We start from the raw sequence: 15,624 nt of genomic DNA, 5'->3' as shown, positions 1-15,624 counted from the left end.
ACCAAGATTGGCGAAGATAGGTGGTATATTGGTATGTATCCCGCTGAGAAAGGTGAGCAGCCAATGATGGATACGGCGCAACATGTCCAGGCTGCATGTGGATGGAACATTGGACTTATCACACCGCTCTTGTGGTTGGATGCCCCTTCCGCCCATTAATCCTGCGAGCTGATACGCGGCCAATCAAGGCTATATCGCAAATCGGACGACTGATAGAAGTTAGTGCTGACGAGGAGCTCGTCTAAGAACTTTTAGTTAGCCATCTAGCCATTGACTCTCTCCAACTTATAGCCGCAATCGGATGGTCTGAAAATTCTTAAAAAACGCGAGGTTGATCGTTTCAGGCCGTCAAAATCATCACGGGGACTGAGAAACATTTTCAATGTCAGCGTGAGTACGAGAGAGATTTGCTGTAGACAGTTCTAGTAAAGATGTAGCGGTACGTAATTTGCAAAGCTTGAATCTTCCCGACCCGAAAGGTGTTGTACGAGGCAAATAAGCCGCATCGTCAGTGGTGATTCTCCACTGAGTCATAGTATTTCTCATAGATCAGCCTTGATGAGAAAGATGCGGCTCAGCGAGAAAGCTTCTAGACGCGATTCCAGGGGTTACCACGCGGTTAGGTTTATGTAATAAACGCGATACATGAGATTTATAGATTTGCACGATTCTAATACCTCTAACAATATACGAAAAGAAAAACAATGATATCAATAATCAATTATCGGATGTGTAGTTGAGAGTAAATTGTTGTTTAGTTATGCAATGGCTGACTTCAAGGAGACAAGGCAATTTATGCGGTTCTGAGGGTGATCAAATTCTTATGCGATGGAAGCTACCAAGATTGATATTTCATGCTAAACACTTCACCTACCTAGAACATCCATATTTCCTACCGCGTAGCTTGGAAAACTAATGTTTAGGTTAAGTTCTAATTATAACGACTTATTCCAAGATGAAATGAAATTCAGATCTAATATATATACCTGGGTATACCATAAGTTGCCATGGCGTGATTTGCCAACACCAATTCAAGTATGGAGAGAAGGGCTCAAGAAAAAATAGCAAATCTCTAAGTAGTAGGTAAATCAAGTATATCAATGATAGTATAAAGTGCCTATAATGTTTATACCTCCCGGTAGAATACAAAAAACTCTCATAGGCTACAAGGCATTGAGGCAATGAAGCAATAACACTTGGACGCTCCAATGCTATATAAGTGTTCCTAAAGTCGACCTTAGATTTATCGTGATTGGCTCAACGGACCAAACGCGCCTAGACGCGTTTATAATTGAGCCGTTTCCTTAACGTGTAAATTACCCTTTAAGTAAGATCCCACATTCTATGCAGGAATAACGATGCAAGGATCCCACCCACGTTTATAAAACTGGCATAAGACTTTAAATGAAAAATTCAAGATAAATGTTTGCGAAAGATGAGGGAAAGATAAGGACATCAATAAGCAATAATTCACATTCACAATTCATAACTTTCATATTTGCTAGGGCGAATTATACAAGCAGATGCTTATGTCGCGTCGCATTGTATCGGAAACCTGATGAGAGATTGTCCAATCAAAAATTGCTTATAATTGTTTTGAGTTAGGCACCCTCTACCATCAGAACTGTTGAAAGTTAGCAGTCAGCACCTTCCTGAGGGTACGGATCCGTACATGCGTGTGTGTTCTGACGGGCAGCTGCAGTTCCAAGGTTATCAGCTAATCGCCCTAAAAGAGTGCTCCAAACGGAAACAGCCAGAGACACTGGGGATCCCTGCAATGGCACTAATTACTGGCCCGTAACTCTGTAACTCTGCAACACTGGGGGTACCTACTACCTACCAGGTAAGTTCAACCTCATCTTTGATCAATGCTTCAAAAGCCTCTTCGCAATTTCTAGAACTCCAATCGTTCACAACAATCATTCACAACATTGAACTTCCTTAACTTTCACCTTAATTATCCACACATTGGAAGTCATCATTCCATTTTACTCCAGCTCAATGCAAATTATTTAATTGCTCTCATCTCGTCCGCATTGCCTACCGGTCCAGTTGACTCGATAAATATCAGTGATTTTCACCACCACCTAGCTACCTCGAGGTCCGATCTGAAGCAGCCTCGTCCACCCATACCTCCGTCGCCTCCCACCAAGTTACCACCATTACATAAAATTCTGTAGACTACGCCTCTTCCTCGAACACGCATTAGAGTCTCATGTCTCGCGCCGAACCGTCACCATGAGGTCAACACCTTTGATCATTAATTGGCACGATAAAAACACGCCCATTTACTCTGCCCACTTCGAACCTCAACATGGAAAAGGAAGATTGGCTACAGGAGGAGGGGATAACAACGTGCGCATCTGGAAGGTCGAAGCTGATGGTGATACCCGTCGAGTCGACTATCTATCGACCCTTGCCAAGCATACACAAGCTGTAAATGTTGTTCGATGGGCTCCCAAGGGTGAGACTCTTGCATCTGCTGGAGACGACGGGAATGTGATCTTATGGGTCCCTAGCGAAACCCATAACCCTACCACCTTTGGGAACGAAGGACTAGAGGACAAGGAAACATGGCGTGCGAAGCATATGTTCCGTCCTACAGCTGCGGAAATATACGACCTGGCCTGGTCCCCTGATGCTACCCACTTCATCATCGGGAGCATGGACAATGTTGCCCGAATATACAATGCCGGTTCAGGTTCGTAGACACAAGCTCTCCTCGTCATGCCTAGCTCGATTAACTTTATCCCTCTGTAGGCGCGCTCATTCGACAAATTGCCGAACATAGTCACTACGTGCAAGGTGTCGCCTGGGATCCTCTAAACGAATATATTGCCACCCAGTCGTCGGATCGCTCAGTTCATATATATTCCCTCAAGACCAAGAATGGACAGTATGCGCTCACCGGCCGCGATGACGAGACATTCAAGGTTGCCAGCCATGTCAAGGCAGACCTTCCCCCTAGGCGTATCTCATCCAACAGTCCAGCCCCGCCTGACATGGGCTATCGAGCTCAGCTTGCGGCAGCAGTTGACACGCCCAGCGCCTCTATCGGGTCGCCAGTACCATCAGCACCAGGAACGCCACAGTCTGTTCCTCTACCTATGAATCCGCCGAGCGTCGTAAGCCATAGTAGACGCTCTTCGTTTTCGTCTCGGCGATCTGTATCCCCGGCTCCATCTTTACCTCTGCCTGCGGTAATGCCGATGGAGCCCTCCCCAAAGCCCAACCATGGCTTCGGCATAGGCGTGAAGAACGCAAGTCTCTATGTCAATGAGACTCTTACATCTTTCTTCAGGCGCTTGACCTTTACTCCAGATGGTAGCCTACTCCTGACCCCTGCTGGTCAGTATCATGTGCAGCATCAAGATGGCCCTAAACCATCATATGAAGTTATCAACACCGTCTACATCTATACTCGAGGCGGCATCAACAGGCCACCTATTGCTCATCTCCCCGGCCATAAGAAGCCATCGGTGGCAATCAAGTGCTCGCCTATAATGTATACATTACGACAGTCGCCGCCAGTAACAAAATATATCACCATCGACACGTCTTCTGCAGAGGATCCTATCCCAGCTCTTCCGGAGCCTATCTCGAAGCCTTCGCCTGCCGTGATGGATCCTCCTCCTCCCCCAACCTCCTCAGCACCGGACCCTGAGAAGCCATGGACGCTGCCTCAACATCTGAATACGGAGACCAGTTCAGCAACACCAGGAACTAAGATGGGATTTACCCTACCATATCGCATGGTATACGCTGTAGCAACGCAAGATTCCGTTCTTCTCTATGATACGCAACAAGTGACTCCTATATGCGTAGTTAGTAACTTACACCTAGCTACTTTCACTGATCTTACCTGGTACGTTCCCATCCCTTTTGGAAATTTATCAAAATTAGGTATCTAACACCCTCCTAGGTCAAGTGACGGAGCTACGCTCCTCATAACTTCATCGGATGGATTTTGTTCAACGCTCTCGTTCCTACCTGGTGAGCTTGGTCAAGAATACAAGGGCGAGCTTGTAGGTCCTAAGGTGACCTCCGCCCCCACCGCAGCACCTTCGACTCAGGCTACTCCACAGCCTACACCAACGTCTGTCTTTGCACCTCCTTCACCCTTCCCCAATCACCAGCACCGGAATTCGGCCACCTCTTTTGCTGCCCCTTCTCCTCCGCCGACGACATCGTTCGTGAGCGCGCGCCCATCTTCGCCTGCGCGATCGAACTCAACATCCTCAATTGCAACGCAGGTTTCAGCGATGAATAATCCCCCTCTGATTGGTGGGAATTTACCTAGCATTACTGCCGCTAGCTCCGGGAAGGTGACGGGCGTGCCCATGACAACTCCTCCTGAGACACCGGGGAATACTAACGCCGTTGTGGGTGTCAAACGGGAAGCGAGCACCTCGGAGAAAGATGAAGAGTCAGGCGGTCAACCGAAGAAGCGGCGGGTTGCTCCAACCTTAGTCACCGATCCCAAGGCATAAGCAGAGCCGTTGTTAATGGCCTTATGGTTAGGAAAAAAGTACTTGTATTAACAAGAGGTTATCGTACAGGTGGTCCATTCGCCGGAGTTATAGGGAACTACTGGTTGGCACGTCGCCACGTCGTCCTTTTTCTAACTCGTGAAATACGATATCATCTGATTGTTGGGTTTGCTGGCTAGGAAAGGAACGGCGGATTGGTCGTCAAATAAACGTCTTTCCGCTGCGGTATGCTAGTTTTTTAGCAATTCGCTCTTATTCCTCCTTCGAGGAGAGGGTTGGCCGGCCTCTGGCGTTAGGAATGGGGGGTTGTTAGGGCAGTAATGTACTCTGTGATCGCAGCGCTGTGTTCTGATACATTGTTGTCTGCTACATGCTACGTATTCGCATGGACGTATGGTTACCGTTTAGCTCAAGGCATATAAGTGCCGTGTGAGTAGGGCGGCTAGGCGTGAGCTTAGTTTCGTACCTCTACTATAACAAAAGCAAATAAAGTCAGGTCTAGACTATGAGATTTAAGGGGTCGCCCCCGAGTATACTTGCATAACGTGATGTGTTAGTTGCTAGGTTTAAAGCGGAGGGCAACATAGTCTCCGTGACTACGTAAGCCAGATGATCAACAAATCATATTGAGGGTTGGCAATCTATTGACTCCTCTTACATACGGCTCATTGATGTGTTTCCCTCGCTCATGTGTGAAGTCTGGGTTAGACGAAACGTGCTAAACAAGAGGCCATTGTTTTGAGGTAGTATACCCATCCCTCCAAGTGAAGAGATTCTAACTCCCGAGGTCTAGGGGCAGATCTTGAGGGTTCGTCTACATCGATACAAGAGTGTTATCTATCACATACTTGAGGGCAGCGTTCTTTGATAGGTAACTTCTAAACCTAGAGTTCTGATATGGCATTGTACCTATAAGTGTGTAGAGTAATCTGGTTTCAAAGACTGGTGGAAGTATATTATAAAGCTTTACAAGAGATTTGCTCCTATCAATTATACAAGGAATTCTCGGTGCTGATTTCGAATCGGGAGATCGGCTTCGGGTCCTTGGTGAAGTCGCGACTTAAAAGGATTTGCACTGCAGAAGTCTGGGTTATACAACGCGGCCGCAGTCCGCATCACGGGATTGCGTGGCATATTGTGAGACCACTATAACGAGCATGAATTACATAGATTGGGGCTGTTCGAAGAGTGCCGCGCCACCCTTCATCCTCCGCGCCACGGGCTCACGGCGGCGGAGTCCGCGGCCGACCCCCTATGATTGGCCGTTAAAGAACTCTACGGCTTTTTCGGAAGCCATATAGCATGGCGTAGATGTGCACCTCATCAGATGGCGCCGAGCCACGCGGGAAACTGACGCCAGCAACGTTTCGAAGACGATTCAATGACATTTGTGGCGTCCCATTTTCATCCCTAGATCCGTTCATCGCACGCTTCAAAAAAAAGCAATAATATTCTTGGTTAGGTTCGTACATAACCACCTTAGGTAGGCATGAGATTTTAATATCCTATTTGCGAGCCTTACGACGTCGAGGATCAGAGCGTCATCCGAAGCTTCGGAAGCATCTAGATGTATTCTAGTGCTTAGCCGAAGGGTTATACATCGTAAAGTAGACGAAATGTCAGCCTCTAGGACTGGCGCCAGCTCCTCCTTTTCTAGTATAGTGCGCAAGTAAGGCCTACACCGATTGAGTGAAACAAATACTCTATATTAAAATATAAATCTAAGTTTATTTATACTTAACGCTGACAATATAGTACAGTGATCCAGTGATATTTTACGGCAGAGCGGAGTAACGTGTTCTTATAGTGAAGGATCCCGGTGCTTGGCGGTGCTACGCCCAGAAAATGGATTACCCCGTTGCCCAGGCTGTTACCTATCCGTATCCAAAATCCAATTAAACACTTTTTGGGGGAAGGTGATAGATGTTCCACGGTGAAAATGGTAAAGATGAGTGGAGTAGATATGCCTTTAAACACCAAGAATCATCACCATGCCTGGATAGCTGTTAGCCGATTGTTTCAGGGTCCTACCGGGCAGGCTTCAGCTCTGGATAATTCGGTATCTTCCAACCGCCCCTTTCCCCCTTCGAAAACATCGCGACGAGAGTGGGTACACGAAGGAGGCAGAGCAACCAAGCGACGAAGTAGAATATCTTGACACCCCACCACGACTTCGGCATCCCCAACCGCACCATTCCTCCATGTATATTCTGTATCGCATCCACGAAGGGCCGTAGCGTCCTGTCGTAGTGCGCAAATGCCTCAGGTATGTTGTCAGGATTCCGCACAATCTCGCCAGCCAAGACATATGCGCCAATGAGAGCGCCCGTAGTGCCCATCCCGCTAAACGGAGAGGCGCAGTGCGCCGCATCGCCTAGAAGGACGACTCGTCCCTTAGACCACGTGTCTGTGAAAACCTGAACGACTTCTTGGCAGTAGAAATTCTCAGTTTCCTTCATGCCCTCGATGAACCGGTCCATCTGCCATCCGGCATCCTTAAACCTTTCTGCCCAAAATTCCTTTTGCTTTTCTATCGAGGCTCTCGGGATGCTCTGCAATGCTGGGTCGTCGTCTTTGAGAAAGAAGTAAACTTGAGTCTCTGTCGCGTTGTGACTTCTCCGGAACACCATGCGGCCGCCCGGGGCGAGATAGGTCCGGCGGAGATTAGAGTCATCTGCTGTACGGGGTATGAACCAGTACGCAATGTACACGCCCAGCTGGTGGTAAGGCTCCGGACTATCGGGCGGAAGAATGGCTTTTCGAATACGCGACCCCTGGCCATCGGCACCGACAAGTAAGTCGAACGTATCAGACGAGCCGTCCGAAAAACGAGCAAGTACTCTCTTTTCATCCTGCTCGAAGCTCTCCACGGTCTTGCCAAACACGTACTCCACATTCTCCGCATCCTTCGTCTGGTCGTAGAGTATCCTCACCAGGTCCCCGCGCATGATCTCATACTCGGACGTGAAGGACTGCGCGCCCCTACCAGACCTATTGGCCAAGACGGTAGCCCTGATCTCGCCTTGAGAATCTACCAGCGCAAAGCCCTCTTCGTCGACGAGTTTGGAGCGGATGGTCTCGTCGAGCCCCATCCTCTTGACCATGTCGATGCCTTGCTCTCGCAGGTCGACCTGGGCCCCTGTTGCCCGCAGCGCCGGGTAGCGCTCGACGATGACGACGCGGTGGCCGGAGCGGGCTAGCCAGAAAGCTAAGGCCGGGCCCGCTATTCCGCCTCCGCAGACGAGGATTTTTAGTGGAGCCATTTACTTAGTTGCGATGTTTTGTGGGTTTATGTGTAGGGGAGATGACGTCGATGATCCCTTAGTAAAATAGGGATCGTTAAGATACAGAGCGTTGAGGCACCGTAAATCAATGATTAGTTGAAGATGCAGCATCGCGAAAACATAAAAATAAAATAAAAATTAACGTGTTCTATTTATTTGAATCTCAATATACGGCTGCCTGGGTCGCAACTTCGAGTCCGCGTTGGTGAACCCGAGTCGTTGATTCCGAGTAGGAAGCTCCGCACCGAATCCGATTCCCAGCTCCCGATTCCGGGTTCTTACGTGGTCTGTGCTGTTTCTCTGGTGTTCATCGTTACACCACCGATATCCAACGGGTAACGGCATGTGGCTTCAGGGTTGGCATGGATTCCTGCCTTCCACTTAGAGTTTCTTATCACAAAGGCTGTGCACCATCCCTATACGTATGAAAATTAATGCGCGTTTGTACCTGGATCGCGGGTCGTCTGATCAGTTTGAAACTTGAAGGCTTACGTATATCAGATAGCACATGATAAGAACCATGCAAATTTAAATTGACATTGTAAAGACTGCAATTGGGCTTATTCTGAATATATGGACATTTATTTACCTACCTAGGTTTGTAAGTAGGGAATGTTTGTCGCATAATATTGATATGCTATTTGCTTCTTGTAGTCTTGGTATCTTCAATTAATGACCCTAGCTTGGAAGTTGCCCCGGATGGTTCGGACGGCAATCGCCGTTAGATCTTCATCAACCGGCCCCTCGGCACGCAGATCTCTCCTAATTTCTGCCCTAAACGTCACTACCCAGCTAGCCACTTGCACATGTGGTACCTATGCAAGGCACCACAATACTTTATTTCTATCCCCTTAGCTACCGCGAATCCTAGAGGAGCTGAAATTAGGTAAGTACCTCCTCGATTTAGAACATGTAGTCAGCTTAGATAGAGTTTCTTTAGGTTCAGAAGCTAGGTAGGCTATCCGATACTTTGTACGACAATAGACGGAGCAAAACTTGGAAACTGGAAACTGGAACCTCGGCTCCAGCGAGGAAGTAGGGACCTATTGTACTGTAGTTGGTGGCTAGGGTCATTCTAGGACTGTTCAATGCGAACTTGCCAATGACCTTCCAATTTACTCAATACAACTCATTTTAAATCCTCCAGCCCATCCACCCTCATCAAGTCCTAAATAGACACCGCCCCATTCTTGAGGCCACCCGGTGGCCTGGCATGCAGCTTACCGTAACCTTGGATTGGTTTAGCAGACCGCCAAGCAGCGGACTCTCGGCTTGCGGCTGACCATGGCTTGATGGCATTTCCTTTTACGGTAACTGATCATGGCGGTTAGGGTGGTTGGATGCTTGTTCGTTGATTGTCCTCCCTTTATTCATCATGTTTTAGGGCGGTGACGCAAACCCCCAGGAATTCCATCCGTTTTTAGAGCTTACATTAGTCGTGTGCCCCTCGGAATATAACTAGAACATTAAACCTCCTATCATCCAGGATGTTACTGTAACCTTTAATCACTAATTCGTCTTGTTACCCACCCTGGTACTCGACTTCCATTCTTATATTTCTCTCTCCTTCCCCCAGTCGGCTTGGCCAATTCGATAAGTTAGATCTAATCGATACCGGACCTTGCATGGTACTAGCGGAAGAGATCATGCATTTCCTTCCTCTAACCCTGGTCTCGCTTATCTCAGCCGCCCTCGGATCTCCCGCAGGCGGCAGCGATGGGTTCGGCGAGGTAGCGGCTCGTGATATCCTAACAGGCCGTGCAGCTCCGGAAGATCCGTCTGGCACTTACGCGCCAGCAACCGTTGACTGCCCGCAACAGCGACCGACTATTCGCGGTGCAGGGTCCCTGTCGCAGTCGGAACAAGACTGGCTAAAAAACCGGCGAAGCAAGACTGTTGATCCTCTGGTTCAATTTCTGCGTAGATCGAACTTGACTGATTACGATTATGCCGGTTACATCACTTCAAACTCACAGAACTTTTCTGTGGTGCCTAACATCGCTATCGCCGTGTCAGGTGGTGGTTACCGCGCTTTAATGAACGGCGCCGGGTTCGTCGCTGCCGCAGATAGTCGCGTTGCTGGTTCTACGGATGCCGGAGGTATCGGCGGTCTCCTGCAAAGCAGCACATACCTAGCAGGATTATCCGGCGGTGGTTGGCTAGTCGGTTCCATCTTCGCCAACAACTTCTCTACCGTCGTACAGCTCCGCGACGGCTACCAAGGCTCTGCCCTTTGGCAATTTTCTAACTCCATCTTCCAGGGTCCCAAAAGCAGGGGAATCTCGATCGTTAACACCGTTGAGTATTGGGACGACATCTTAGACCAGGTCGATGATAAGCGGAATGCCGGATACGATGTTTCCATTACTGACTACTGGGGCCGGGCTCTCTCCGTGCAGTTAATCAACGCAACCGACGGCGGGCCCGCCTACACGTTCTCGTCAATTGCTGATGCCTCCAACTTCCAAAGTGCCGACACGCCGATGCCAATTCTGGTAGCAGACGAACGTAGACCGAACACTCAAGTCATCTCGTTCAACTCAACCGTGTTTGAATTCAACCCATGGGAATTTGGATCATATGACCCGACCGTATATGGTTTCGCGCCCATGCGATATGTCGGATCCAATTTCAGCGGCGGCAGCATTCCTGATAATGGTCACTGCGTCGAAGGATTTGACTCTTACAGTTACGTTATGGGTACAAGCAGCTCTCTGTTCAACGCTTTCCTCCTGCAGAACCTCTCGTCCCCGGATATCCCCACGGTCGTGACCAACGCGCTCAAAGATCTCCTCACTGACATCGGTAACGACAACGACGATATCGCCGCCTGGAACCCGAACCCTTTCTTCGGGTACAACAACGACACCAATGCCAGCGCCGATGATGAGCAGCTGACTCTCGTCGATGGCGGCTTGGATCTGCAGAACATTCCGTTACATCCCCTAATTCAGCCGGCACGTGGTCTCGACGTCATCTTTGCGATTGATTCATCCGCCGACACGACCACATATTTCCCCAACGGCACAGCATTGAGAGCCACCTACGACCGAAGCAAGACGGATATCGCTAACGGAACCGCCTTCCCTGCCGTGCCGGATGCCGAGACCTTTATCAACCTGGAGTTAAACAAGCGGCCGACTTTCTTCGGATGTAACACGTCCGAGTTCGCCAACGCAAGCCACATCCCGCCTCTGATCGTATATGTTCCCAACGCGCCGTATACAACTTCAAGCAACGTATCCACGTTCGACCCAAGCTATTCGGACGAGCAGCGCAACTCTATCATCAAGAACGGTTTCAACGTAGCCACGATGGGTAACGGGACGGTGGACTCGGAGTGGACCGCTTGTGTGGCGTGCGCGGTGCTAAGCCGCAGTCTTGAACGTACTGGTACTACGGTCAGCGCTACGTGCCAGCGATGCTTCAGCCGCTACTGCTGGAATGGGACTACGGACAGCACACCGGTTAGCAGCTATGAGCCGGCGCCGATTTTGCAGTTCGATGCCCAAAGCTTGGGTATCAGCGCCCACGGAGGCGCGGCGAAGGGTCTGGTGTACGGAATTGTCGGCATCGTGGCTACGGTTTTGGCATTCTAAAGGAGGGTTATGACGTTTTCTTTCTGGATTGTGTCGTGTTATGGATGGATAGGACCATAGGACGAACTTGGCGATATGATTTTAATGGCTCGGGGCATATTTTGCATCAGCATAGAACGAAGGTATAGATGGGGTCGATACCCCCTTGGATGCGGTCATTTGATAGGGCCTCGAGTTTACCAAGAGCTGTCCTTTACACGTTGGTAGCTATCTACTGGCAGTGAGTACAATATAACATGATTTTCACGCGCAATTCGTCATTCTATTCCTGTCGAAGTGAAATATGTTGGTTCTTAGCTCTTCTAGCCTGGCAGTGTTGGTTAAATTTCTAGGCAAGGCAGTGTAAGTAAGGTCTTGTTGGATAGGTATTCCATTGGTCTGTTTCCCGCGCAATGATAAATTGGCCAACCATACGTCTCTTCCTTTGCCCTTCGTTGGCTATCAGATGTTAGTAGATATGATCTTCACCATAACATACACATCCGCAATATTCGAGATTCGGTGTATTCTACAAAGGGAGCATGAGGAGTGAGTCACCATCTAGAACTAGACGGCATAAGAATTCGGACAGATCAAACCTAAGTTGATACCCGAACAAACCGCTGCTTCTCCTTCGAACTAAGCTGCCCGCTGTCAAGCTAATGCCATCGATAGGCAGACGGCAGTTGAGCAGGTAGGATTTGATCTAGTGGTTATTGTGCCCCTTAATTGGTGACCATTCCAACAAACCCACCATATTTCAGCCGACTCCGCGGGATCACGCTACTACAGTTGATAGATGATATGGCAAAAGGTCCCATCTATAGGTCTAGTCCTCAAAACAGCCAAGACTTCACCATCATAGTATCGTAAACTACTATTATTATCTGATCTACTCGCCGACCATGTACCCAGGTTGTATCGGCAGCAATGCATCAACAAGATTTCTACACCTCCCCCAGAAAAAACAAAGGGGCGCATACACCTCCCTCGACCAAGCAGACCACGCAGACTCCGCCCTCCCCCTCGCCATCTCAACACGAACATATGGTACCGACGTCTAACCACCGTCGCCATCCCGCACTAGAGTCCCAACCTTCGAACAGCCCAAGCTTCTCAAAATAGAGTCGTGGCCCATAATTACACCACGGTCTAGAGGGGACAGCAATATCGGTCCCCCTTTTGCTCGAAACCCGGTTCAGCTAGGAGCAGCAGCAGCAGCAGCTCCATCACGTCTCAAGTTTTTTTCGGCGGAGAAGGATGGATATGTAGCATATGTACTCTCCCCAAGCCAATGAACTCACGACACCCAATATCGAAGCTCGCCAAAACAGACCTCGAACATCCGTCTCTTTACCTAGTCTGAGGAGGCAAAGGTAAGACGACGGCCTGTTAGATGGGATAGACAGGCGGCCGTTGAACCCACGTACGCAGCGTGTGGAGCTTGCTATACTACTTGCACACTTACCTACATACCTACGTTACGTCTCCCTTTCTCCTCAGCTTGGGTCAGGTTCACGTTAGTCCAGGCTCTTAAGTCCAGGTCTAAATCTCTTAGTGTCTACCCTATCCAAAAGTTCCCTGGTCTACTTACCTGGGGTATGTGATATGTAATATGTATGTATGTATGTATGTATGTACATACGTTAGGTTAGGTATCCAAGCTACGTATGTAAGTAGACACAAACAGTAAACACCTATCCAGGTAAGATGGCCTTTAGCACTATTATCCGTCGGCATCACGATACCCTCGTGTCATACGGTGGCGCGCGTACCGTACCAACAACAACAATTACCTAGCAATAACAAGCAACAATAACACACCTACCAATTCCCCGCCCTTTCTACCCTAGGTCAGGTAAGGCAGCAACAGCCTTACCACATTTTCCCCCTCCTAACCTTATTTAATCAACCAAGTCAGTACGAGGTCTTAGTCATACGTAAGTGAAAAGTCGTAAGTCTCCAGATGTCTTAGCCGAGCCTCCGCGTAAGCGAGCTTTCGCCCGAAGGGGTTAACGGCGGCTTCGCCAACGAAAGCTGGGGAGAACCGATGCGGGAGGCTCCCAGACAACGGGACGAAACAGAACGTCGATAGAAATGGAAAGCTACTAAGCAAGGTATGGCACTGTACCTACCTAGGTAGGTAGTTACCTAGGGTAAGCATGTGTGGACGTAGGATCAGGTAAGCCTCAAAGGTGTTGTTGTTGTCGTTGTTGTCCCGGTACAGGCCAAGGTCAGGGCCCGAGTCCCATAAAACAAACGCAGCGGGAGGAGCAGGAAGCAGGACAGTTGGAGAGAGATCAGCGGCATCATGTTAAGATACGAAAACACGTAATTGGCTAGGTCTACCTAGGTCCGGTCCATATAAGCAGTTATGCTTAGACTATTCCTTTACATATTCACGGTAGTCAAGTCCCTCATGGCGGCGGGGGTGGCCTTGTTGTGCTGGTTCTTGTTGCGCTTAAGGGGTGGGATGTGTATTAGATAGATAGGATGGGATAGGACAGAGCGAGATAAGATGGAGAACAAGGTGTCAGCCTCCGAACCGCCGCAGGCCTCGACAACGTAGCCTCCCTTGATCGGCGTGGGTGAAGCCGCCTCGGTGGATACACAAAATGTTAGAGTCACCGGTGTTTCAGGAAGAGCAATAGCTTATGTTGTACACTGCGTGGTGACCGGTCATATTAGTCCGTGTGTACCAGGAGCTGGAGCACGAGTCTGAACTCTCGCTTGCCGGTGTGTTTCCATGGAGAACCCTTGCAGTGACGCGAGGCCTGTTCGTCGAGCCTTGGGCAAACAGTAGGAGCATAGGGTGGGACTGGAGATGACGGTATGAAATCACCCGTACGACATTCTCTTAGGTCATTGATATTGTGTGCGTAGTATCCAAAAAAAGAAACTCTATGGTGGATAAATCTAGACTTCCTTGACTTGGTCGAAAATTGGGGGAAACGCGATATGCTCACCAGTGTATCCTACGATATATCAACAGCGACATTTGTTGGCTTACATGGTGCTGACAAAGGCGAATCCACGGCCGCAAAAGGGGTCTACTACTTTTTAAAAGTTTGCAAGATAACCAGTCCCCCACATCGGATTCGTGAAAAAGGGTGCTCTTAAGATGCTTGATATATATAATGTAATCCGGCAGAAAACAATGCTGCGTCTCACAGTAGCAAAGAGATGCGGCAAGAGCCGGAAAGGGCAAAGCTGAAAACCCGTCGTTCGGGCTTTTTACCTCCTCAGTTCGCTATTCTCGTCGCGTCTTTATTGGCGCAGGAAAGGATTACCTATCAACATGCAAGGCCGCCGCTGGCCAATGGCGTGATGACAGATGATTCGAGTGCCCAACGTATACGAATCGCTGAGTAGCTGGTTTTCCCTACCATGAGGAGCTGCACTTCATATATTGATTCCTAGGTCCCAATACTGTAACATATCAGGAGCAAGCGCCGATGCGTCAAGCTCGACGGTCCTGATCGGTTTTTATTCCGATAGTAGCTCCCATATTTTAGCCAACGGTCTAATCTGAGACTTGCAAAGCTTGCAAAGTGATTCGAGGCGAGAGCCCACTCGTCAGGAAACACTCAGCGAAAACCACCCCGAACCGGAATTGAGGCAGTTCTATCGGAAGCCTTCCATTGCGGGGGAACTTTGGATTGGTATGACGAGCCCAGGAACATCCTTAATCCTTTCTAATTCAGCCCCCAATTGCTTGATAGTAGAATCCTACTGGACGTGCTGACAGGGGGATAATATGAATGCTGTGCAAGTTACCAGTCACGAGCAGAAAAAGAGCTCCTACAGCGGCCTTGGGTTCCCCATGCAGAACTCTTGATTGGCATTATCACCGGGACGAGGTAATAATAATCTCTTTTTTTTTCTCGCAGTCCCCGGTACTGGTGCGGAGGTAAGTATGCCAAGACTTCCAACATACCTAGCTCGAGGTCCCCACGAAGAACATGTTTGCGAGGACTTTTGCCCTATCAGATCGCGCCTAATCCAGCTCGGGGGTTCGGTGAGGGGATGCCGAAGAGCCTTCCGTCCAGTCACCTTCTACCGACCTTCCAGAAACGGAGGGATATAGTGAATAAAGTGGTAATGCACCAAGAAGACGACGTAGTCTTGCAGGAACTGTGACCGAAAGACGTGCCAGGGCTGAAGATAGGGGAAAAAAGGTTCTGCGCATACTCTTTTTTTTCGAGTGGTGCAGATCGCATAGGCCGAGCTATAATATTTCGGCAAATTCATTGACGCCATTCCCCCGTCTGG

General features: G+C 49.1%; 3 protein-coding genes across 3 annotated transcripts; 2 read left to right on the top strand and 1 right to left on the bottom strand.

Moving 5' to 3' along the window:
- The first annotated feature begins 1,844 nt into the window (after nt 1–1,844).
- F4807DRAFT_425901 (WD40 repeat-like protein) lies at nt 1,845–5,001 on the top strand. The gene is made up of 3 exons (XM_047998009.1): nt 1,845–2,701; nt 2,761–3,865; nt 3,923–5,001. Exons 1-3 carry the CDS (start codon nt 2,239–2,241, stop codon nt 4,488–4,490), a joined length of 2,136 nt encoding a protein of 711 aa, XP_047854214.1. The 5' UTR covers nt 1,845–2,238; the 3' UTR covers nt 4,491–5,001.
- Nucleotides 5,002–5,782: 781 nt separating this feature from the next.
- On the bottom strand, nt 5,783–8,406 carry F4807DRAFT_425899 (putative monooxygenase). Its single transcript, XM_047998008.1, has 2 exons — nt 6,251–8,406; nt 5,783–5,973 (listed from the first exon to the last, which is right to left on the bottom strand). The coding sequence occupies exon 1, from the start codon at nt 7,751–7,753 to the stop codon at nt 6,518–6,520; it is 1,236 nt and encodes a 411-aa protein (XP_047854213.1). The 5' UTR covers nt 7,754–8,406; the 3' UTR covers nt 5,783–5,973; nt 6,251–6,517.
- Nucleotides 8,407–9,420: 1,014 nt separating this feature from the next.
- Nucleotides 9,421–11,373, top strand: F4807DRAFT_451670 (lysophospholipase catalytic domain-containing protein; the record flags this gene model as incomplete). Its single annotated transcript, XM_048000253.1, has 1 exon — nt 9,421–11,373. The coding sequence occupies one exon, from the start codon at nt 9,421–9,423 to the stop codon at nt 11,371–11,373; it is 1,953 nt and encodes a 650-aa protein (XP_047854212.1).
- Nucleotides 11,374–15,624: the final 4,251 nt, after the last annotated feature.

Source organism: Annulohypoxylon truncatum, assembly GCF_022578515.1.
Source record: "Annulohypoxylon truncatum strain CBS 140777 unplaced genomic scaffold F4807scaffold_16, whole genome shotgun sequence".
Taxonomy (NCBI): domain Eukaryota; kingdom Fungi; phylum Ascomycota; class Sordariomycetes; order Xylariales; family Hypoxylaceae; genus Annulohypoxylon; species Annulohypoxylon truncatum.
The sequence above is the reverse complement of the archived record's forward strand: the minus strand, read 5'-3'. Positions and strand labels throughout refer to the sequence as shown.